Source organism: Notothenia coriiceps, unplaced genomic scaffold (assembly GCF_000735185.1).
Source record: "Notothenia coriiceps isolate Sejong01 unplaced genomic scaffold, NC01 NC01_scaffold00036301, whole genome shotgun sequence".
In the NCBI taxonomy this organism is placed as follows: domain Eukaryota; kingdom Metazoa; phylum Chordata; class Actinopteri; order Perciformes; family Nototheniidae; genus Notothenia; species Notothenia coriiceps.
Window position 1 is genome coordinate 90,599 of NW_011369002.1, and position 24,035 is coordinate 114,633.

The 24,035-nt window shown below is 40.5% G+C and overlaps 2 protein-coding genes across 2 annotated transcripts in view; one reads left to right on the top strand and one right to left on the bottom strand.

The window, feature by feature from the left end:
- The first annotated feature begins 879 nt into the window (after nt 1-879).
- On the top strand, nt 880-20,306 carry LOC104963480 (F-box-like/WD repeat-containing protein TBL1X). Its single transcript, XM_010792073.1, has 15 exons — nt 880-1,230; nt 12,465-12,570; nt 13,112-13,257; nt 13,522-13,741; nt 14,832-14,964; nt 15,135-15,276; nt 15,372-15,435; nt 15,573-15,670; nt 16,152-16,212; nt 16,332-16,453; nt 16,536-16,610; nt 16,692-16,819; nt 17,703-17,868; nt 17,960-18,061; nt 18,340-20,306. Exons 2-15 carry the CDS (start codon nt 12,513-12,515, stop codon nt 18,364-18,366), a joined length of 1,542 nt encoding a protein of 513 aa, XP_010790375.1. The 5' UTR covers nt 880-1,230; nt 12,465-12,512; the 3' UTR covers nt 18,367-20,306.
- Nucleotides 20,307-20,451: 145 nt separating this feature from the next.
- Nucleotides 20,452-24,035, bottom strand: part of gpr143 (G protein-coupled receptor 143) — a gene marked incomplete at its 5' end in the record, with an annotated part of 13,895 nt that continues 10,311 nt past the window's right edge. The window contains 2 exons of the mRNA XM_010792080.1: nt 20,452-20,992; nt 22,817-23,069. Of these exons, the coding sequence (XP_010790382.1) occupies nt 20,889-20,992; nt 22,817-23,069 (357 nt within the window). The remainder of the gene's footprint in view (nt 20,993-22,816; nt 23,070-24,035) is intronic.

The window sequence follows — 24,035 nt, forward strand, 5'->3', positions numbered from 1 at the left end:
ATGTATGTGACGGCTGTGTGTCGCTAAACGTCGCTATGGAAACCACACGATGTAGGCTCATGGAAGTAGTTTCGGTAGGCTAGTGGCGTGTGTAGGCCACTGGATACTTTGTGATTAGGCACATTCAGGGCACGTTCTATTTGATCGTTGTTTGATCGTGGAATCAAACACGCCTATTGACCAATCAGAGAGCTTGCTCAAACCTATGTGTTATAGAATATACATTTCAGTTGAAGCAGTTATGGTTTAAGAATGGAATATTCAGTGCGCAAATACTGCCGTTTGTACGGTAACCAAAGGAATGTGTCACACCAGTGTAGAGCCGTAATGATGTCAACTTGTTATTTACTTTCCAAATCTGAATGACTGAGCAAGGCGAAAGGAGAATTAATCAACCGCTGGGTGACCGGGCAAGCGAAAAATAGTGAAGTGTTGGGGGAGGGGAAGTTGCTCAGACTAGGCCAGATAGGCAACACAGTAGACTGTACCCTTTGAGACTCAGTTTAGCAAAAACACCCAAAATATTAAAGTAATAAGTCATTTTATTGCGGTTTTTCGAGAGTGTGCTATTTTAATAATATAGGTGGAGCAACCACATGTAGGTTTTTAGCCCAAAAAAGCGCCATTTTAGGTACATTTAATCTATACAGTAGCTATGTGGTAACAGCACACAGCCATTGAAAGCATGCAGTTCATTGAAATGTAAGCTGGTATATGTTTATAAACTGACATTTCAGCACGTCATTTAGACAACAGTTGGCAGATAAACACGATATAAACTACAAGTAAATCAATTTATAACCTTGTGTTTTCAATTTTCAGGTTTAAGTTCAGTTAGCCTTCACCCCCCACCACCCCTCTCTCTCTCTGCTCTGTGTCTACGTCTCTCTCCCGCTCAGTGCCTGCTGCTGCTGCTGCGGTGTCTACGTCTGAGCTCTCAGTGAATGGTGAAACTCCTCAGAGTAACTAGCCTGCAGCCTCAGCCACAGAAACTCGGGTTTATTCCAACTTTACCGCCACTTAAGAGTGTGTCTGAGCGATTACAGCTTTGTTAGCTCGCCAAATGAGTCGAGAGTGAGTCACATATACAGCGGCGGTCGGAACTTGAAATATGACGATAAGCAAAATGGGAGGAAAGTCGTCGCTAGCTTGCTGAAGTTGGAGGTTCTCCTTGTGGAAGAGGAAGAGGTGGCGGCGGCGGACACCACGAGTTCACTCTCACAATAAAAGGTAAGCCAGTTAAAGAGGCATGCTTTGGGCTGCCCTGCATTCAGCCTGCTTTTGTGTTTGTGTGTACGTGAAGAGGATAATGGCTTTCACAAATTGGCGATTATGGCGTTGATTATGAGGTTACCGGCACACAGCTCAGTCACCCTTTGACTCCACACGTGTGTTGAAATTCTGCTTGTGTCTTTTGATTTTCTCCCTTTCGGTTGTCCAAACATCCTACTTTCTAAGACTGTTTTTAACACTCTTGTTAAAGCATTCAAGGCAGAGAAGCTGTGGACTGCTCTTCAAAACACAATAAGTTTTAGAGGTGGTCACATTTTGGTCAATTATTAAGATATGTCCAATTTGCCCAAATAGCACAATAGAAAACCTACACCACATTAAGTTGCACCAGTGCAGTTTAAGTCTTTTTGTTCAAGCTTAATATGTTTACATACATACATATTTACATTGCCATTCAGACTTAGGAAGTGAATGCACAAGTGGGGTGAATACATCCGACTGTACTAGACAGTGCCAGTACTCTATTACTACAATGTGAAACTGTTTCCTGACTCCTTGTAACCTTTAAAGCACAACAGAGGCACCAATGTATCAAAAGAAACCTAGTTAAATGGGAAGCTTGTGATGTTTTTATGTTAACATTTTCACCAAACACTTAATAAAAAAGTCTTGCGACCTATAAAGTCTTATATTTTCCAAATAGTTGTTCTTAGTTCTTTGACTTATGGGATACACCATGTACAGACACATGTCTTATCTAGCTTCTAAGAATCAAAGTGTTTGTATCTACATTAAAGCAACACAGGAGAAGGATTCAGATGAACATAACTGCTAAAGCACACTGCTGTTTGAACCGTCTTCTACTTTAATGGCCCAAATAATTGATGCCTTAGTGATGCCCCCATTTTCATTGACCTAGTGGCTGGTGTATGTTCACACTAACTGATGTCAGAAGGAGGAATTTTAACAAAGAAGTTGCATTGATGTGAACCTCTGCAATGAGACACACTGACTGTCTGTGACTACATCTGACTATATGGCTGCCACCGTTTTTTTGGTCATAAGCTGTATGACACTTTCTAATCTTCACTAATAGCCTCACCAGAAAGTTGCCTCGACTAATGCTATCATGGGATTTGGGAACTATGCAATAGGGCTGTTGCTTTAAAAAAAGGCTATATTGAAAGATAAATTGTTATAATAAATCTTAACTTAACCCACTTAACCTCTTCCCACATTTTGTTTTGAAAATGATTAGGATGTTTTCTTTGTCATAATTTAACAGATGACGTCAGATTAGGTGTCTTGTTATGTGTTGCTGATCCAAATCACAAACAGCCTAACTTAAATTCAATCATTTGTATATCTATATCAATCCAACCCTCCGATGCATTTCTTTTCAGACTATTTGGGGTCAATACTATTTTCTACATTTTGCCAGCATAGTTACTGAGGCATCAAGGCATGCTTTAGCTCAGAGCCCCCCCTGGAGTACTGGGACTGTCCTGTTGCACAGTCACAATGTGTTGTTAGAGTTTGGTTAAATATATCCAACATTTTTGATAAACAGTGACTGTCCTATCATGAAGATACTGCAACGTCTGTCTTACTTATTATGGCTTTCACTAATTTAGCAAAACCTGGGGTTAAACACACATTTGTGGATTTTCGGTGATTTTGTTAATATTTTTCTTTTATTTAAATTGTGAACCAGTTGTGTCACCAAAGTCCAGCACTCGCAGTCAACCCTAATTGCAGTGGTTACAGGTTTAGTGCCACCTATTTAAATAACAATAGGAGTTTTATTATGTCCTAATTGCATGCTTCACACACCACTTATCATAGGCCTACCACATAACCTTTTAATGTATTATTCAATATGTCAGTGTCTAAAGTCATTACCTCTTATTGAAATCTTATGGAGATGTTTGATTTTTGATTTATTTATGTTTTTTAAACAGACTTTAAAACAACATTTTGTTCTCAATGGCTTCTATTGACTTTCTCTTTTTAATTCAGTTTTTCAGAAGAAGGACACAGTTACCTTTGCACTGAGCGACTGTGGACATAAATTGATAATGCTGCTGGCCCACAGGTTATTGTCTGTCTGCCTCCTGTTCAGGGACAGGATTTGAGATGATTGTCTTTGGTTTCAATGCTGTATGGTCTGACCAAAGAGGATTGCCTTCCTTATGTGAAGAATCATAATTCATTTACCCATTGGCTTGTAGTCACATCATTCTTTTCAATGTTATTATTACAATGGGCTTTTTACACAGAAGGGACGCCTGCAAAGCCAGAATACATTTGTGTTGGACTGTTCAAAACAGAAATGCGTCCTCTGCTCATAAGTATGGCAAGGACGTCCTTGTCCCTGAGAAAGCCATGTTGGCCTTGTGGTGCTGCAAAGCTCTGTATCGGGCTGTCCAAATATCTCTGTACTGTAGCCGTATTTATTTATGATTGGCCATGGGGGGAGGTGAGGCTTTCTCTCCCTCCAAAAGAGTCTTGCAGTGTGCATGGGCGACCAGCCAAGTGGCACTCTAGTGGTTACTCTGAAATAACGCCCCTACAAGTTCTGCTACTTCAAGGCTATAGTTATTCATTTGGATTTAGGGTGGCTCAGATAGCCGTGTGAACTTGTATCCATTGTGTCTTGACTCTGTCTTTGTGTGTATTATAATTGAAACAAGTATGAGGAAGCCAGATGTATTTAAGGGTGTTTAAATGTTCTGCTGTTTGCGGTTGATTTGTAATCCGTAATATTTGAACCCATCATAGCTTAAGATTCATTTTTCTTCTTTAAAGACTAGCCTAATTTTAGCGGTATATCACATTCACTTTTCAGCATCTCTCCTAATGTGATTTCTAAATATTGACAACAAGCAATGTTTGAAAGGTTAGGATTTATGTTTATATCATTCTCATTTTTAACCAGTTTTTCATCAGGAAGGGGTTTGAAGCACTATCACGCCAGCTGGATGAGTGTTACGGAAGTTGTGCAAGCAATTGCATGCCAGAGTGAAAAAAAGTCTTTACTTGAGCCAAGATTTGTGTGCTTTCATCCCCTTACTGATTCAGCAATGTAAGCTTATCTTTTGTGGACGGTGTAGCAATAAAGTAAGAAAAGAGAAGTGTATCCTTACAAGCGGAACAGTGTCTGAGAAATATAACTGTTACAGGAATTTGTATCATTTAGTTCTGGTGATGATTCATGTCCATACAAGCCAAGAAGGTTCTCCTACTCCATTGTCTATGGATAAAAGATGAATGGGCTGTACTTTCCAACATAGCACCGTTGTATGACGGTGGTGGGAGATATTTCAAATAAACTAAATGTTGCAGCTTGTACTATGTGGGGGAAATTACTATCGGCAACTTTGAGTGCAAATATCAAGGATTCAGCATCTCTTGTGGCCATCTCTCTGGTCTAACTAGCTGCCAAGTTGTTTTGCTGCATGTCAACTTAATAAGTATTACAATTAGTGATACATTAAAGAAAATGAAATTGAAAGCCAGAGATGTTGGTTGACCACCCGAGAGCAGAGACAGTTGTTTCGTTCAACTGCATGAGTAGTTAAGTTATCTTTCTTTAAATTAGATCATGCAATGTTTTAAACTAATGAGTAGTTACCGAACCATTCATTGGTCCCACACTTGCATGGAAGTCTGCAAATGTCTTTTATAAAAGGCAGATTTCAGTTTTTACTGATTTGTGAATAGCTTTGGCCGGGCAGGCTTTGGTAGGTTTGTCGTTGCGTGAAACTGAAACACAGATTTGAATGCAATTCTACTGAAACGAAACGGTGAAAAAAAAAGTGAAAGTTTTGTGTTTGCTGCTGCAGTGGTGTGTAACTTCCTACTCTTTGTAGTGGGTCCGGTTCTTTCAATAGCCTACCTGTAACAAATGCCTGGCATCATCTTTGGGAAAATGTTCTACATGCACCTTATTCCTTTAAATCATATCTATATTTCTATAGGTAATCTTTACCGGTTCCCTGTGAAATATTACAAAGTCCGTTTTTATTGCAGAAGCTTAATGGTGTATTTATTGCCTCCCAGCAAGACAGTTTTTTCTGGCCCAGTGTCTTTGTGAGATATGTGCTTTATTTAAAAAGCATCTGCTATTGGTATTTCACGATATCAATAGCTTTGTGTATACTCGTATAGCTAAACACAATTGCATTTTCTAAAGTAACAGTCTCACCAGAGTTGTGTGCAATCTTAAGTATCTTTATTTACAAGGATATAAAAACATATATTCCTCATTCACAGTCAATGGCTAACTAGGATAGACACACAGAGGGTACACACACACACACACACACACACACACACACACACACACACACACACACACACACACACACACACACACACACACACACACACACACACTACAAAGGGATGTGTGTAGTATCAGTGCCATGTGTGTGTAAAGTCTAGGTAGGGAAACATTGCGGGGGGCAGCTTAGAATGGAGATCAGTGTTTTGGTTGTCTTTCTTGTTTGTTTGACCCTGATGTCAGATGGAGAGAAAGCTCAAGGGGAGTGGGGGGTATTTAGGGTGGCATGAGCAGCTGTTGACAGAGAAGCAAGATATTCTCATCACCATAGCAACACTTGTATTGCCCACACTGTCGTCTCTCTATTGCTCGAAAAAAAAATTGCCTGGCTGCTGAGGCCTCTGTGTTGAGTATTACAAACTCAAGGGCACTGCTTGTTACTACTGAATAAATGTAGGCTAAACTTCTTGTTTTTTTTCTAAGTGCTTTGTGGAAGGTGAACTGTTTGTCCCTTAAAGAACACTTTCAGTTCCAGTCAGCGGTCCAGACAAAGGTGGCATGAACAATAAGTCCAGACTGCTAAATGTTCTCTATGTTATAGAGTTTGTTATTTTGATAACGTGCAATCCGTTTGATCTTTATTTTAGACGCAGTACGCAGGAGCTTTTACAAAATAAAAGTCCAAAGCAGACACTGGCATAGATTTGAAGACGCCTCATTCTACAAACTAGTCATTTTGAATAGTATTGCATTTGTTTAAGCTACACAAAAGGTATTGTTTTTAGTTCTTCTTTACTAATGGTTATCTTCACTTACAGTTATATGAAACCATGGCATAGCATATGGTTGTTATTTATTGTGTAAGTATGAAGCAACAAATGATATGTAGAAAGTCTATGAAGCCTGTTATTCTACGTTATTCTTTCAAAGAGTGTCAGTAAAGGAGATTCTGTATGTGTGCTGCAGTGAGCATCAAAAGAGCTTTGTGTGTCCCACAATCTCCTCCGCACAACATATTTACTCGCCGCCCGCCTCCACACAGCCATACACATGCATGCCCTGCAGCGCCCGGTTCCCTGTGTGCTTACATGCACATATGAAACTAGGTTATTTTCAGAAACCACAAAATCTAATTGTTTTCAATGCTCTGTGAAAAACAGATTGCTGTAAAATCTGGCTTTACATGTTGCAGTGCTATATCTTTTATCACCAAGATTTCCATATTAAAGACTGAACGATAGGAGATTATGTTAAAGAAAAATGTATTAATAATCTAGGAAACATTTTAAATCCTTTTTTTTGCTGCATTGGTTTGAAAATGTAGATGTGGATTTAGAAAGAAATACAAAATATGAAACCTCTGAAGCATGCTCCACATTTCTGCTTCAGGCTGGAGGCTGTATTAGATTCAAACACACCCAAATATTATAACCAATCTTGCAACATCCGGTTATGTTGCATTGTGGATAATGTAGGCATCAAGCTCTGAAAAGGACAAAGAAATCCAACAATGGTTTGTGAGTGGTGTATTGCTTTTAGCAAGGCCACTACTACTTGGTATTATGAACATAAATATCTCTTAGTTAAACAGGTCATTGCAAGGATTTGCGTGGTTTGGCTATTCTGCTACAGTTACAGGATCAAATACTGTTCAAGAAGACGGGTTGGAATTCTAATTTTAACTTAAATGCTCTTCACCTCCTTTTACCTTTTCATACATGTAATCATTACAGGTTTCCTTTGTGGGTGTATTGCCCAGATCAAGAGGAAAGAACCCAAGCCGTTCTCTTCTTTGAACAATGCATGACTGCTGATTTCCTTTGTTTCTACAGATAATAATAAATGACACCAATGGGCAAATGGGAGTTGCCATTTTTATTTGATGCTAATGTCTCCGGCGCTGAGGGTGGATCGTAGGTCCTGACACTCCAGATTAGAAACCATTATGATGAATACTTTCAATGATCTTTGCTGTCTGTCACCATCCCCCATTCCCCAGTAGGAAGAACACTTGATGGTAGTGCCTGTAATGTGCAATAAAAGAGAAGAATACGCATAACACCCACATTTCTGCAGATCTATATAGGTGTATTTCAAAGATGTCTTATTCGTGTGAGGATCATGGCATTGGGGTGTGTTTGCAGTACCAGTGGCTATAACCCTGATGACCTTTTTCATTGTTAACTGCTGAAAGACCCAGTTGATTAGGCCGACTGGTTCCAAGGGTGCCAAGCCCTACGCGTGTGTGTGCATGGAGAGCCAACAGTTTTAATGTCGACCAATCACCTCAGCAGGTAAATTCACAAATGACATCTCCTTCTTTACTCAAAGGAGTGCTAATCGGTGGGTAGATTCTTTGGGTTGAATGAAACCCTGCAGACTGTTGTCTCTCATGGCGTGGGAGAAGTGTTTCCCCTGGAGACCAAGGGCTCCCCTCCCCCACCATTGGCCGACCTACATTGGCTGTTGCTAAGTGACTCATTGAGAAAGGCAAAGAATAATGCACAAATGGTTGTTTTGATTACCTGTGCGGGAATCATTATTTATCACCCCACTCTCATTCCACCATCCCCCCACTCTGATTCCCCTCCCCCATTATATCTCCCTCACTCCCCTCCCCCCTGAAGACTGCAGCCCAACCAGAAGCTTCAAAGGCGGGTTTTACTCAGCAGAGCAGTTCAAGAGAAAATGGCTGCTGTTTCCAGGTCTTGTTTGCACATCTGTCACGAGGTGACTGTTCAGGAGAAAATGGGGTCCATGGTATGCCGCTTTTCAACATCATTCTGTGTTAAAACCCGCATGTGAAGCAGACGGCTTGTTTAGCTCATTGCTCCAGTATTTGTGTATTCAAATGTTTATGTTCAGAAAGCATTTTTTTGTTCAGCGATGGATGGATAATTTCACACGATGTTACAGATTTTAAAAGGTTGTTCAAGGAGTTATTTGCAGTGGCATATTTTGTGTAACCAGGAATGCTGAGATCTAAAATAAATAAAGGGTTTATCAATCAACCCATTTACCATTTATTTATGTACTCAACATGATCTCTCTTCTAGCTGAACATCCACATCTATCATCACAACTGCACATCAACAAAAGTAGTGCATATTCATTCCATTACCTCAGATACTACTTCCTTAAAAAAAATCTTGATGATGTCAAAGACACATTTGCCAATGTCTTAAATTGCTGTCACGTAGTCCTGCTTGGATTTTACACACGCATGGAAAATACATTTATGTTGTTTTTAAAAATGTCTTAATTAGTTGCATGTCTGTTGTGACTTTTTTCACTCGTAGTATTTTCAGATATTTGATCTTACACAGGCTTTGTTTACTTTCTGGGCTTGTCATGCTTTATTTCAAATGGCTCATACAGTTAACCAAATAAATTGTGTTTAACAAACAATTCTTATCATTCTGCTACACGGGGTTAAAAAAAAATGGCAGTTTTAACTTAGTCCATTGTGCTGAAACAGAACAGTGGTGCATTCCTGAAGTGCACTTCTAAAGTTTGTCACAGGAGTAATGTCAAATGAACAGCACTAGAGCCACAAAGCACCACCTATGGATACGGCAAGACAATGGTATTGTTGACATTGTAAAGTAATTGACCAACATTGCCGTAAACATCCTAAAGTTGACCCTAATGATCGAGCTGACCACAGCGGGGGTTCTCATCATTGACCTATTCAGGTTTCCATTGCTCTTTCCTTTCTGTTGTGTTCTGGTTTGGTCTCCTGTATGCATTTGGAAAGTTTGACATGCTTTCAAACTAATGTCACTCAACTGCAATGCAGTGGTGAAGCCTAAATGAAAATAATGATGCTACAGGGAATAGTTTTTTCAGAATTTACAACAAAACACATGGTGCCTTAGTAACTGTTTTTCTACTTAAGAGTTGTGGTCTTTGTTTCCGGTTTTATAAATGAGTCTGTTGCAGCAGTATTTTGTCACACCAAGAACAGTTGTTCATGTCCTCTTGTTGTCAGTACTGAGTGATTGACAAGTCACAAGTTTAATCTGGTAGTTTAAGGAAAGATATTTTACAACCGTGCAAGGAATGTCAAGGGAGAAACTTCTTTCATCAGGATCTTGTTGTACAAAAAGTTTAGAGGGATACAAAGGGGATAACAGAAGCAGCAAAACAGATGTATCTGTATGCGCTTGGCCAATTTCAGTCAGAACTTAGTAGCAAACAAACTAGTCTGGGAAACAAGATGTGGGCGTTGTTTTATATGTTTTAGGGCGTTTTTCCAAATGAATTATGAATCAATATCAACATATTTGACTGTTACAGCTGTAGTGCTGGGAAGATAGTCATTGTAAAAAAGCTTGATGGCCATGTTAAATTAAAACATCCCTATTGATACACTGATGGGATCGAATTAGGAAACAGGATCCCTGGCAATAAACAGACTAAATAATTCCCACATGCAGTTAGAGAAGTTGAAGAGTAAACCGGAACATCTAGTTATACTTGATGCCAACAGAAAGGGCTGATGCATACACAATATACGTATCGGTACGAAAATCTGTTGTAAGTCCTTAACTTCCTCAAGCTTGAAATGCAATTCGGCAAAACTCAGCACAACGATAATCCTCCTGCACCTGGGTGTCTGGACCTCTGCTGTAAGACACAGAATTCTAGTTTAATCGTAATTTTTAAAAGCCGCAATATCACCTCACTACTATAACCATATGCAAGGATGAACGGCTGTATATTTGATAATCAATATTGTGTCATTCTTTAACATGGTGGACATGTTCTTGGGTTACCAGTGTTTTTGTAGCCTTTTGAAGTAAGTGTTTTTCCTTGTGAGATGTTTTTTTCTCAAAGGCACCATATCTTCAGGCTCTGACTCCACTTATCACTACAGTGGATAAAACTCAGAGCCGTTGCAGAGGTTATAAATTTAGTCTGGTTTCCCGGAATCCTCATTGTTTGGTCAAAGGAGGCTCGGATGCCCAGGGAGTTGTGTAATGGATGGTGGCATCAAGGGCCCATCTGATAGAGGGATTATTGCTACGGCCCCGCACCAGTGGGACCTGAGCCCCTCCAGGCTGCCTGTTCATTACGTTTCCAGTTGTTTGGTATGTAGCTGCGGCCGCTCTGAAAACAGCGGCGCCTTGCTTTGATGTGGCTAGTCGTACATGTAGGCTGAAATAAACACGGTAGCTGTGGTCAAATGGGGGCACAGTGGCTTTTGTAGACAAGCTAAATGTTGTGCTGAAGAGAACCTCAAGCATTTACTTTGCAACAGTGATGTGAACCCAGTATTGTTTTATTTTGATTAACATTTTTGTTCTGCTATTTTTTGAAGTCTCAGGATTTATTATTTTCAGCTCCTCTTGTTACCTGAATCTTACCTGTGGAGTCTTGTATATTTATGAGCTGGCCCCTGCCTTGTTTGTCTTTTGCACAAGCATGAGAATTCATATGCACAGCCCTGCATGCGCCAACAAAGGGAGTGAAGAAGAAGAAGACGGCTACCTAGAAAACAGGATACAATACCGGACTTCATCTTAGCAAATGTTTTTATGAGGAAGGAAATATGCGTTCAAGCTTCTGAATTAATTTAAGTGAGAACAACAAATGTAAACATAACAATTGTTTTATGTGGAACTCCGCAAGGAACCTTTTTAATAGCTCTTGTTTTTGTATTCAAAGTGTATATTCATTTCATGGCTGCAGCAGTTACAGGGGTTGTTCTAATTCCCGCCCATAGCACGTCCGCTGTGGTTGGTACAATAAAGCAGGCTCCATCTGAAAGAATATACCAAGGTGAAAGTGAATAATTCATGTTCAGTAACATGTTCATCCCGTCTGGCCGTATGCCTACTGGTAATTGGGACAACACCATTCTCTGTCTATTTTGCTCGATCTCTCCTGTTGCTATGCTACCGAAGGGAACTTGAGTGGGCCTGGAAAGTGTTTGGAATGAAAGTTGGACAGCCGTGGCGTCTTCATACCTGACACTACCAACCCTCTAGGTGTCTTTGTACTCTCAGCACAATGTCTGCCATCTCCCAGTGAGAGAGCAGGAAAGAGTTGTATCGTTTTTATATTTGTTTACTTGCCGTGACTCATTCTCAACTTGCTGTTTTGTTTTGTCAACAATCTTTCCTAACCATATTCTGCACACAGAGAGTGACCTCTCTTCGTTTGTAGGCTACTGTACATTTGTTTGTGTTTACACTGTGTGCATGAAAGTATGAACAATGTGGTTCCAGCTCCATTCAACCTACTCTTGTAAAGCATATGCGTGAGCCGTTGGGGAAATGATGAGCTCTCCAACAGTATTCTTACATTTTTCCTCAGCCTGAAGACAAAAACAAGATGGAATTAAACGTTTCTTTCTGCCTCCTTGTTATCCTTCAGTTTTGAGACAATTGAAATGTTAGCACAAGCTCTGTTAGGCAGCACTATTTGTTGAAAATAACTCAGAAGTGAAGGTCAGGCTTGCTGCTATGAATAATTTGCCTCTTGCTCTCTTCTGTAATTCACTAGATGGGAAGTAGACAGGCATTTCATATCCTTACTGCTTTATCAGGACTCTTTCTATCTGGATGGTTGGCCGGGTCACTAATGGGAAGCACCATACAGCTCTCAGGGAAAGCCAAATGGATAAAGACAGTCCTATTAGGCCAGAGAAGAGAGGTTGGAAATGCATACATTCAGAACTAGACAGATGTGACCCAGCCATTGACATGGTAATGGGAAGGAATCATGAGTTAAGGGTACAGGACTAGGCAGGCACTAACTCACTGGGCACGGTGTTGGCTCATGTCCGCACCACTAAACAAGGATCACTGCAGATTTGTGCAGAATTTGCATCTAATTGTATTGCACTGTTATAGATAGCATTATCTTCGGAATGTCATATGCAAGAACACGTATCTAAATATAATTTCCACTCCCATTTTTTTTCTGTCTATTTTTCCAGGAGTGAGCCCAGCCTTCCAACGTAGCTCCTCCCTCTCACTGGGCTAAGATGAGTATTACCAGTGACGAGGTGAACTTCTTGGTCTACAGATACCTCCAAGAGTCAGGTTTGTCTCACACTGGAACTGTTGTACGCGAACATTAAATGGATATAAATGGCCCATTATCATATGCACATCGTATTTGGTCAATGTATAGAAAGCACATTCATCCTGCTCTTAATCCCAGGCTACTATATTCAGTGTTGTGCAGGATCAAACTTGAAAATATTTTTTCCTCAGCATATAGTGGGTGTAAATAGACTGACCATTCAGCCCCTGTAATATGAACCTTGTTGGTGCACCGAATATTGCCTTGCTCCTTCGATGGCAACAATCTCTTCAGGCTTCAATATTATTTCGAACAATGAATAAAATCGAATACTTATGGAAGGAATCCGACAGAATACAAACTAGTATCCCTGAGAGGTCAGCATTGCTATAGACATGCCCTAAAAACCTCTCAAATGTCACACTTGTTGTTGGTTGTATCTGTTTACTTTAGTTTTGTATCACACAAGACGTTTCTTTGAATATTTGTGTTGTGTTTTTGAACATCTTGTGCTTGGCACTCTCCCATGAATGAATGTGAATGGTGTTTTGTTATCAGGTTTCTCACATTCAGCATTCACCTTTGGCATCGAGAGCCACATCAGCCAGTCCAACATCAATGGAACGCTAGTGCCCCCTGCAGCCCTCATCTCCATCCTGCAGAAAGGGCTTCAGTACGTGGAGGCAGAGATCAGCATCAATGAGGTGAGGGCAGGGACCTGCTGTCTCTAACTCCCACAGACGTTTTCTTTTTGCTTGATGATACAAAGACACACTTAGATCCCTCTGACAACAAACTAGATATAACTGCCAATGATTGTAACCTTCTACTTTATATAACACTGAAGTCAGTATAGTATCACTGTTCACCTCTATAATCAGTTATTATAAGGAATTATGAGTCTATAAAAGTCATTTGTTAAACAACATTGCTTAATGACGTGTTAATAAGTCTTAATGTCCCAATAGGACGGTACGGTGTTTGATGGTCGGCCAATCGAGTCGCTGTCGCTCATCGACGCGGTGATGCCAGACGCGGTGCAGACACGGCAGCAGGCCTTCCGCGAGAAGCTGTCCCAGCAGCAGGGCGCCTGTGACATCGCTGCCTCCACCTCCGGGAACCAGAACAACGCCCCAAAGAACGGAGAAAACACGTTCAATGGGGAGGAGAATGGCACGCACAACATGAGTATGTTGAATCCTTTATACAGAAGTGTCCCAGTTACCTTGAAGTAGGAACTAAAAATCAGTTATTTCATCAAATGGTACTCAAGAGCAAATATAAACAAGTAGATTCATTATGAGCTCTTTAGCAATATAAGTAAAAAAAAATGTCTCCAAAAAGCTTCTTGAAAAAATGGGTAAAAGTACAACTTAGTAAATGTGCTTGTTTCTGCGCAACATTGTTATTAATAATCTATACATTTCATTTCTTTAGTTTCCATTTTCACTTCTAGTAACGCTTATTTTTGAATTTGAAGTGAACATGCACGGACTACATTAATGTTTAAAACACACTGTTTCAACCGCAGCAGGATATAAATCTGTATTTTGAACATTTTCACAGACATCGCTGGCAACAGTTCCTCTGCCTGCACTCTGTTTTTTAGTTCAGTGCTGTCATAAGAAAGCATCCAAGTAGCTGCATTATTAATCAGAGCAAACGATCCGTTTTTTTTACTTTGGGTAATATTTCTAAAATAAGGCAAAACTTTACGCATGGAAAGAAAGACAGTCAAGTGGTTTTCACAGATTCCGGTATAATTAGCAGCTTCTCAGCTTCCTCTGAGTGAAACCAGAGAGGTGTAGATTAGGTGGAGCTCTAGACAAGAGGAGAAGAAGTTTGTGTCAGCACTTCCCCTAAGAGTGTAATCTGAAGGTGTTGAGGGCAACAGGAAGAGTGTGGTGTGAGTAAGGTGTCACTGTCGTTCAGGCTTTTTACATGATCTGAAAGCGTTCAAATATCCTGAAAAGCTGCTTCCTCCACTGTGACTGTGTTCTCATTATACTGTGTAAACGGCACACTCCAAGTGGGTCAGTATTCTCAGACGGAGATAAATAAAAATAGCACTGGCATACACCAGCAGAAGCCCATTATTGATTTCCTTTGATATCTCCCTGTTACTTAAAGCTATCCCTCCACCTCCGGAAGCATCCATTAGCGCTACATTTATCAGCATTGTATTTATAGCTTGCTGACAAGTGTGAACCCGATGTGTGTTTGCAAGCATGTGTTGATGCTTACTGTGTGTGTGTGTGTCTGTGCCCTCTCATCTCAGATAACCACAATGAGGCCATGGAGATGGATCTCAATGTGGAGATACCATCCAGTAACGCCACAGTGCTGCGAGGCCACGAGTCTGAAGTGTTCATCTGCGCCTGGAACCCCGTCAGCGATCTGCTGGCCTCAGGGTGAGTCCCTGTCTGCACCGATTCCAATCATAATGCTACTCTATGAGTCGTATTATATGATGTGCTTGCCTTGGCTTTTATTCTGTGAGATATACGGCCTCATCAGATCCATCGCTGACAGCTTGTATTCCAACCATCTTTTGACCCTCTCCTGCCGCGTTGGTATTCAGCTCGGGGGATTCCACGGCCAGGATCTGGAACCTGAACGAGAACAATAACTCCAACTCCACCCAGCTGGTGCTGCGCCACTGTATCCGTGAAGGTGGCCAGGATGTCCCCAGCAACAAAGACGTCACCTCACTGGACTGGAATGTAGGTTCCCGATCATCCATCTTCTTTTTCTTTCACCATGTGTCGAACAGCTGAAGACAGTTAACTATCAATTCTGACATCTTTCCATCCCGCAGAGCGACGGGACTCTCCTGGCGACGGGCTCCTACGACGGATTTGCCAGGATATGGACAAAGGATGGTATGTCCTCCATTACAGCACGGTGTCGTCTCTCGGTCATTAGGTCTATGCCATTGTTATCGAGAATAATGCTACCTCTGTGACAATTTTTTGAAGGATCATTTCTAAAAGAAATGGATATGGCTCTAATCCATTAGGAAATCTGGCAAGCACCTTGGGACAGCACAAAGGGCCAATATTTGCACTCAAGTGGAACAAGAAGGGGAACTCGATTCTCAGCGCTGGTGTAGATAAGGTATTTCGTAATGGCCCACAAGATTTGTGTCTTAATAATAATATCCTCATGTGTTATTCTTTCTTTAACAGTGCTAGCCTTGAAATGGACTGTTTGATCAAGAGCCAGAGTGTAAATCTGTAACATATCATTTTTCTGGTATTCATAAACCACAGAGCAAACTGCAGTGCTATCAGTAAATCTTCTGTGCACTGTAAACTCAGCACATAACGCCCAGAATTAGATTTATTTTACATACGTTATTTAGATATTGCACATGCAGCATGTAACCATATACACATGAACAAAAAAACATTATTTATACAAGATGTATGCGCTACACTGACATGAAAAGCAGAATACGCATATGAATAACTGTTGGTAAATATGTCACGCCCTGGTAGTTCTCAAGTAAACGTTTTATGAACCTTTGATATTCTTACTGATGGTGCATTCATAAAGGTTGCATTTGTGGTTTGTGACGCTCAATTCCATTTGACAGACGACAATCATTTGGGACGCACACACAGGAGAGGCAAAGCAGCAGTTCCCTTTCCACTCCGGTAAGCCAGTTCACCATGTATCAACACATTGGAAAAACCATCATTGCAGAACAAGATGCAACATGTTTGCCGCTCTGTTGTGATTTGTACAATAAACCTTTGTTCCAAATACTCCCCAGCCCCCGCCCTGGATGTGGACTGGCAGAACAACACCACCTTCGCCTCCTGCAGCACGGACATGTGCATCCACGTGTGTCGCCTCGGCAGCGACCGGCCCCTCAAGACCTTCCAGGGCCACACGGTGAGCAACTCTTCCTGCGTGGCTCTTCTGACCTCACCCCATGATAAGATACAGGCTGCTAACACATTGTTGTGTTTTACAGAATGAAGTTAATGCCATTAAGTGGGACCCATCAGGTATGCTGCTTGCCTCCTGCTCAGACGACATGACCTTAAAGGTGAGCCCCTCAGTCTTTAGAGCTTCAAGGCAACAAACCTCAAAAGGTGATTCCATTCACACTTTGCTGTTCCCCTCACAGATTTGGAGTATGAAGCAGGACGCCTGTGTCCACGACCTCCAGGCTCACAGTAAGGAGATCTACACCATCAAGTGGAGCCCCACGGGCCCCGGCACCAGCAACCCCAACTCCAACATCATGCTCGCCAGGTGGGTCACACATAGCTCACGTTCAGCACCGTAAAGAGCAATCATGTTCCTAATAATTCAAGAAAAGTCCAAGTTTGTGTGCCCAGAACAAGCTGTGTGTATATGAGTGGGAAGGGGACACTTGTCATAGCCTGACATTCAGAAGAAACCGTGTTCCCAGTAATATTTACTGTCAGTGGCCGACAGCTCAACACCATGATCCAGATGTGCGTACATGTGTACATTTTCCAGTTCAAATACCACAGGACTTTACAGCCCTTACTGACAACCCCGCATACCTGCCTGTAATCCGCTCTGTCATAAAACTGCCATTGTTGTCCCCGCTCAGAAGGAACCTGATAATCCTTAAGTAAATGGCAACGTTAAACAGTACGTGTGCAATACATTTTTAATTGACTTCACTTTTGCTCCCTCCATAATATCTTTCTGATTTCCCTCTCATTTGTTGCCAAAGGCTCCCATAGGAGATTAGCCCTGTCTATTTATACCTGGGTGAAAAAGATGTGTTAATTGAAATCCTCCTTATATTATCATCATTTTGTTTAACAGTGTCTCAAGTCTTATTCACACAATCTTTTATGTGTCGTTTTTTCCCTTTAAAGGAGCATTTCTTAATTGTTTCCAAGATGTTTTCTGTCGCTGTTTCACTTGTTGGCTTTTTGAAATCGCTGAGCACAAAACTGATGCTAACGAAAACACAAATGATGAGAATTTGTATTGATTTATGAGCTTTTTGGCTTCATTCACCGCATCAGAAATCTATTAAAATATTGAATGCTATTTAAAGTCCTTGTGCAGTCACTGAAGAAACGAATTCCTTTGAACTTCATTTTCATGACTGGCAAATATTGTTTTCTAAATCAGTCATTTTCCACACCCACAGTGCCTCTTTCGACTCGACAGTGCGACTATGGGATGTGGAGCGGGGGGTTTGTATTCACACGCTCACCAAGCACCAGGAGCCCGTGTACAGCGTGGCCTTCAGCCCCGACGGCCAGCACCTGGCCAGCGGCTCCTTCGATAAGTGTGTCCACATCTGGAACACCATGGTAAGGGTCTCAAACAGCAGAGGGGGGGGGATTCATTGTGAGGATTCATCTTTAAGGAACGGTCATTAATACGTTTGCCCTCTTGTTTCAGTCTGGCGCCTTGGTGCACAGCTACAGGGGGACTGGAGGTATTTTCGAGGTGTGTTGGAACAGCACCGGGGACAAAGTTGGTGGCAGCGCGTCCGACGGCTCGGTAAGCCCCGCCCACTGGGACTATGATTATGTGATTCACTACTATTAGCTGTTTTTTCTTAAATGTATACGAAAAAAAAAAAAGTTAGAATTCCGGCTTTTCTTTTTTTTCCTCGTGGCCCTAATCCTCTTCCGTAACTTTACTTGACGTACTTTGGTATTGTTTAACTTGGTTTGGTGCCTGCAAATTAAATTGTCTGAACACATTAATAGTACTAAAAGTTATAAAAAAGGAATGTTCAAATGTGTTATTAATGCTCCCTAATCTTTGCCCTCTAGGTATGTGTTCTTGATCTCCGAAAATAGCTGTCTTGAGACTCTGTTGATGAATCCTGGAATGTGCGGATTGCCTTCTCCTGACGTCAGCAACAAACCCTCTTTGCTCAGTTAGAGCTGTGAGGTGGAGCGAAGCCCCTCGTAGGAGTTAAACCATATGACTGCAGAAGCCTCTGAGGAAACGACACCAACTGACTTCAGTGCACCTTAAAGTTTGTTGATGTGTGTTTTTATGATATGCCCATTGGAAACATAATGGAGGCAGGTTAAGAGATCCCGAAGACAGGATGGATTCCAACTCCCTGGGTGCATCCGTGTTTTAACAGGTTTCTAATGAGAACGTGCTGCCGTCCCTCCGGGCCTCGTGTCCAGCTGTTATCGGGGTGTAGGGTGGAAACGCAAAGATGAGTTTTATATAAAGAGAAAAAAGTGTTAATGCGACATGTGTTTGGAAACAAATTAGGAAAGAAAGGGTGTGGTTTGAGATTTCCTCTGAGCAAATGTTACCTCATGTCCAAACGAACCAACTGTGGACGTGATCAAACTGATGCACTGGTGTTGTGGACAGTGTGCTTTACTTCTTCTCAGTGGGGAATAGTTTGTTTCAAGAGTACTTTTTGCTTTTCCCCCACAGATGGACTTTTTGAAAGTCAAAATTGAATGTGCCGCTCCAAGGTAGTTCTCAGCTCACATCTAACATCGGGTCAACAAAAGGAAAACCTGCCGAGAAAAAGTCCTAACCTCCTAAAGTGACCTGAGATTAGAAAAAGTCATTTTCTGGACAAGTGTGGTTTACAAAGAGAATTTTCTCCCTTTTTGGATGTAAATTAAAGAATGTAAAGATATGTAAATTAGATTAATACACACTTATATACTGTGTATATATGTTTATATACAGTACACTTTATTGCCATCCTGTAGGGGCTCATTAGCTGTCACACCTTGCTGATAATGCTTGGCAAGACCTCTTTTTAAATGAAGTGCATGTGTCATCAGCTTCTTTTAATACAGTCTTTTTCAATCATATCCAATGCATCGTTTTGTTTTTCGGTGAGTCACAAACAGCGTTGACACAGATGTGTTAAGCAGCTTTGCTTTCCACCATTGATCCCTGAAAGCCATCCTTACCAGCATTCAGGCAATTATCAGCTCAGCAATATGAGAGAAGAGTAATCAGTCTCCTGACTTTGTATTATACGTGGAACAGGACATCATAAGAACAATGCTAATAGTATAATGCAGACCTAAAGGAGGAAACAAGTACGGCTACATTTAGCATTACCATGGTTTCTCTTTGGCACTTCCCTCTGAACAATCTACTGAAAATCAGAGCACATTTTGACCAGAAGGTGGAGATCAAGCAAAAGTCCTGCTGACGTTAAGAAAAAAAAAAAATCTTATGTTAAGTCCCGCCACATACCGCTGGCTGGTCAGATTTGAAATGCTGGTGTTGTGGGCCGAGCTTCACCAATGTGCAGTAAGTGTTGCTGACAGGGATCTCATGGAAAATATAGTAACTTCAAACCAACCTGCCACCACTTTGATTAGCCTTTTCCTGGACCCTTTCACTCAATGTCTGCTAGAGCAATGTCAAGTGCACTTTTTGTAATGGTGAATACTGCAAATGTTCCGATTTTGCTGAAAGTTGAACGGCCAATGTTTTATTTTTCTCTTTTTTTAATGTCAAAATTGGATGTTAATGGGTGGTTCATTGTTTTCTGTACTTTTTCCATTTGCTGAGAGCCATTATTGTCTGTGTCAGACTGAGAATCGAGCTGTGGGATGGTCGCCGTTGTTGGCATGCTGAGGAGCCCGGTTTGGAATAAGTGCTGTGACGGCTTCTATCTCTCTCGCCCTGGTCCGGGGTGCAGTCACCCGTTTCAAAGACAAAACGTTGAATTCATTCAGTGTCTCAAATAAATCACTCTATTTTGATATCAGAAACCATGGAGCCTGTGTGTTTAATTGCGTTTTAATTAGCACAGAAGTATTTGTGTTGGTCTGCAACCACTCAAGACATACAAAAAGTGTCATCAACAAAATGTTTTCAAATATTTTTGAAATGTAATATAGTACAAAATAGATGTGTGCAAAAATACAAGATGGACAACCGTAAATACAGTAATTATTTAAAAAAACAGACACTAGTTAGCTTATTACATTCTGTCATGCTTTCAGAGGTTAATGACATTAATGTAGTAAATCACACGGGATCATTATTTACTGAAGGCACTTTGAAAGGTCAGCCTGTTGGCTGGTAATATTTAAATGTCGTGTTTGTTCCATTGACTGGCTTCTAAAGAGACAGTGACATATTGTGTTTGTACTGTTCAGCTTCAGTTACAGTACTACACTGTACAAACAGATTGAAAAAAGCTTAGGAAGGAATGAAAGGCTTAGAATCAAGAATTAGACTTTTTCTGTTTTACCGACTAATGAAATCTCATGACCAGTTAAGATCTGGAGAAAATAGGCTAAGAGAATACATCCTAAAACAACTAACTTAAAGAAAAATGTCCCACAGGAGTAGCAGAGGGAGGCGGGTTGTTCAGCTAGTGCCTCACAGAGTTCTCCAAGGATTCTCCGTCAGCGTCTACATCCTCATACTCTCGTAGCTCGCTGGAAATGTGGAATTCAACTGTACTAGACTCTGAACCTACCGAGAGAAAATAAGGCAGAATACTGGGTGTTACTGCACAGACACCTTCACAGCTCATCAATGGACGTATCTATTGTGATGCTGATCTTTGATTTATACATCCCTCAGCACAAATGTGCTTTTATTAATAAATGTATTTTGGGAATGTTAACATATCCTGAAAATGCAGTCTAATGATTTTCATGTCTATACCAGAATATGAGTGGAAGACGGAGTCAAATCTATATGAATGAATGAAAAACATAAATCCTTTAAAAAATCATTACTTTATTTCTAATGAATTGACACTGAATGTTGACACAAAACATTGAATAGACTTCGTACATTTACTACATTGTGCACAAACAATACTGTATAAAATGCTTTACCAAATCATCCCAAAATACATTTAGTAATATAGAAACAGCACAGAAGACATTTCAAAGTAACAAAAGTAAATGTGTCCCAGTAAAAAAAACACCAAATCGATGTTCAATATACACTCAGTAGCACAATTATTTGGTAAACCTAGCTAAAACTAAAGTGATTTAATACAACTGTCTTGCTTTTAATCTTAGTTGCAAGTTTATACTATTAGCGGCTCCCTTCATACATATTAATGAGGGTAAACATGTCTCTTAGTACAATACAAATATAATCGAACAGTACAAAAAAACTACACTATCAAGTTTTACATAGTTTCACTTAACGGCCATTTTTTCCCATTCCTAAAGAATAATTATAAGACTGTTGTATTAAACTGGACTAGTTCTAGTTATGGCTACCATGTAAACATGCAACTGAGTGTATTTCACATGTTTATCCTAATAATCTACAGCTGTGCCATTGTTCTCTGCATGTCCTTAGATGCATTTCAATAATGACACATACAGCTCTATGTGAAGGAGCCACAGTTTGCAGCACCCTTAACAGAAGGTCAGGATTTGCACACATGATGTGAAAAAGTACGCCCTGACACGGTGAAACACATGCTGAATTATGAAAATACCCGATCATTATGAACAAAAAATACATAACAATTGTATGCTACTCAGTCGGCGTGGATAGAACAGAAAATCCTGCGGGGGTTCATGACCCTGAATGCCTCATTACTGCATCCAGAAGGAGTTTTCTTGACTATTAAAAACGAATCACAGAGAGCTTCAAGTTCAAGCTGGTCAATGTCACCAATCACCATTATAAACAAATTAAAAAGCTTTCCTCATTAGAAACACATCTCTCAGTAGATAATATCACAGTATAATGATTCCCTAAAATAAATCACACGCTTCATATAAGCAGCCAGAGGTGGGAAGTAGTGTTGTTTTTCTTCTTACATTTTGAACACAAATACCTGTATTTTCTACTTCTTACATTTTCCAAAGAGGCTCGTTACTTTAGTTTTAATGTGTGTTTGGTTTGGTGCGTGCCTGTTGATTTTAACACGATCCGTGTATCCATCATTTCCTGGTCTTCTCTAAAGAAGAGGGACCAATGAGAACTTGGTAATTTTGCCGTTGTTCAGCATGGAAACATTCATTAGCTAACAATGACATTATTGTTCTATTAATATAAAGTGAGGTCAGTTACTCTATCAAACAGCTGGTAGTTATGGCTACTTTTTACATTTCGAAGCCCATATTTCTTTACTTTTACTTGAGAAAAGAAGTTCATATCAGTACTTCCCTTTTACCAGAGTATTTTTAAACACGAGTATCTGTACTTGTACTTGAGTAAAGGATGTGTGTACTGTTGCCATCTCTGCATGCAGCCGTCAGGAAGCTTTAGAGCGTCACCAGCCCTGATACACAGGTGAGCTGTTACTGGCACTAGCCCAATTACCTTCTGAGAGCACGCTGATGGCGTCAGAGTGCTGTCCGTTGCTCATCATGTTCTTCTTTGCTTCCTGGACATGGCTCTGGTAGAGCAGAGTGGTGCCCACCGTGGGATCGAGCGCCGCTGTGTTCGGCACTGAAGTAGAAGCGGAGTCCCAGGCCAGCTTCCTCCTCTGCTGCAGTCTGAAGTCAACATCAAAGCCTGTCCAGCCGTGAAAGGCCAGGGTGTTGAGGAACGCTTGCATAGGGTTTAGGATACCCTGAAAAGGTCAAAGGCAAAAAGTTGAAGGTTTTAGACAGAGATGACAAAAGTACACACATCCTTTACTCAAGTAGAAGTACAGATAATCGTGTTTAAAAATACTCTGGTAAAAGTACTGACTAAACTTTTTTACTCAAGTAAAAGTAAAGAAGTATGGGCTTTGAAATGTACTTAAGTAAAAAGTAACTACCAGCTGTTTTAAAGAGTACCTGACCTCACTTTATATTAATAGAACAATAATGTCATTGTTAGCTAATGAATGTTTTGATGTTGAACAACGGCAACATGACAATGTTTTCATTGGTCCCTCTTCTTTAGAGAAGACCAGGACATATTGGATCACAGATTGTGTAAAAAAATCATAGGCACGCAATGCTCTAAATAATATTGATCACAACACCAACAGATTAAAACAAAGTAACCAGCCTGTTTGAAAATGTAGACAGTACAAGTACAGGTTTTGTGGTAAAAATGTAAGAAGTAAAAGTAAAAAAGTGTGGAGTAAAGTACTGATACCATAAAAATGTACTTAAGTACAGTAAGAAGTATGTGTACTTCAACTAGCCCCACCTCTGGTTTTATCAATATCTAAAACCAGAGGTGGGAAGCTAGTTAGTACACATCTCGTATGTACTTAAGTACATTTTATGGTACAGTACTTTACTCCACGCTTTTACTTTACTTCTTACATTTTTAACACAACCTGTACTTTTGTACTTCTAATTCAAAGGCCTGGTTACTTTAGTTTTAATCTGTTTGGTTGTGACATATTATTTAGAGTCATTGCTGCCTAATTGATTTTTACACAACTGTGTATCATCAATTTCCTGGTCTTCTCTAAATAAAGGACCATGAAAACATTGTCAGTGTTGCCGTTGTTCAACACAAACATTCATTAGCAACAATGCATTATTGTTCTATTAATTAAAGTGAAAGGTCAGTACTCTTTAAAACGCTGGTAGTT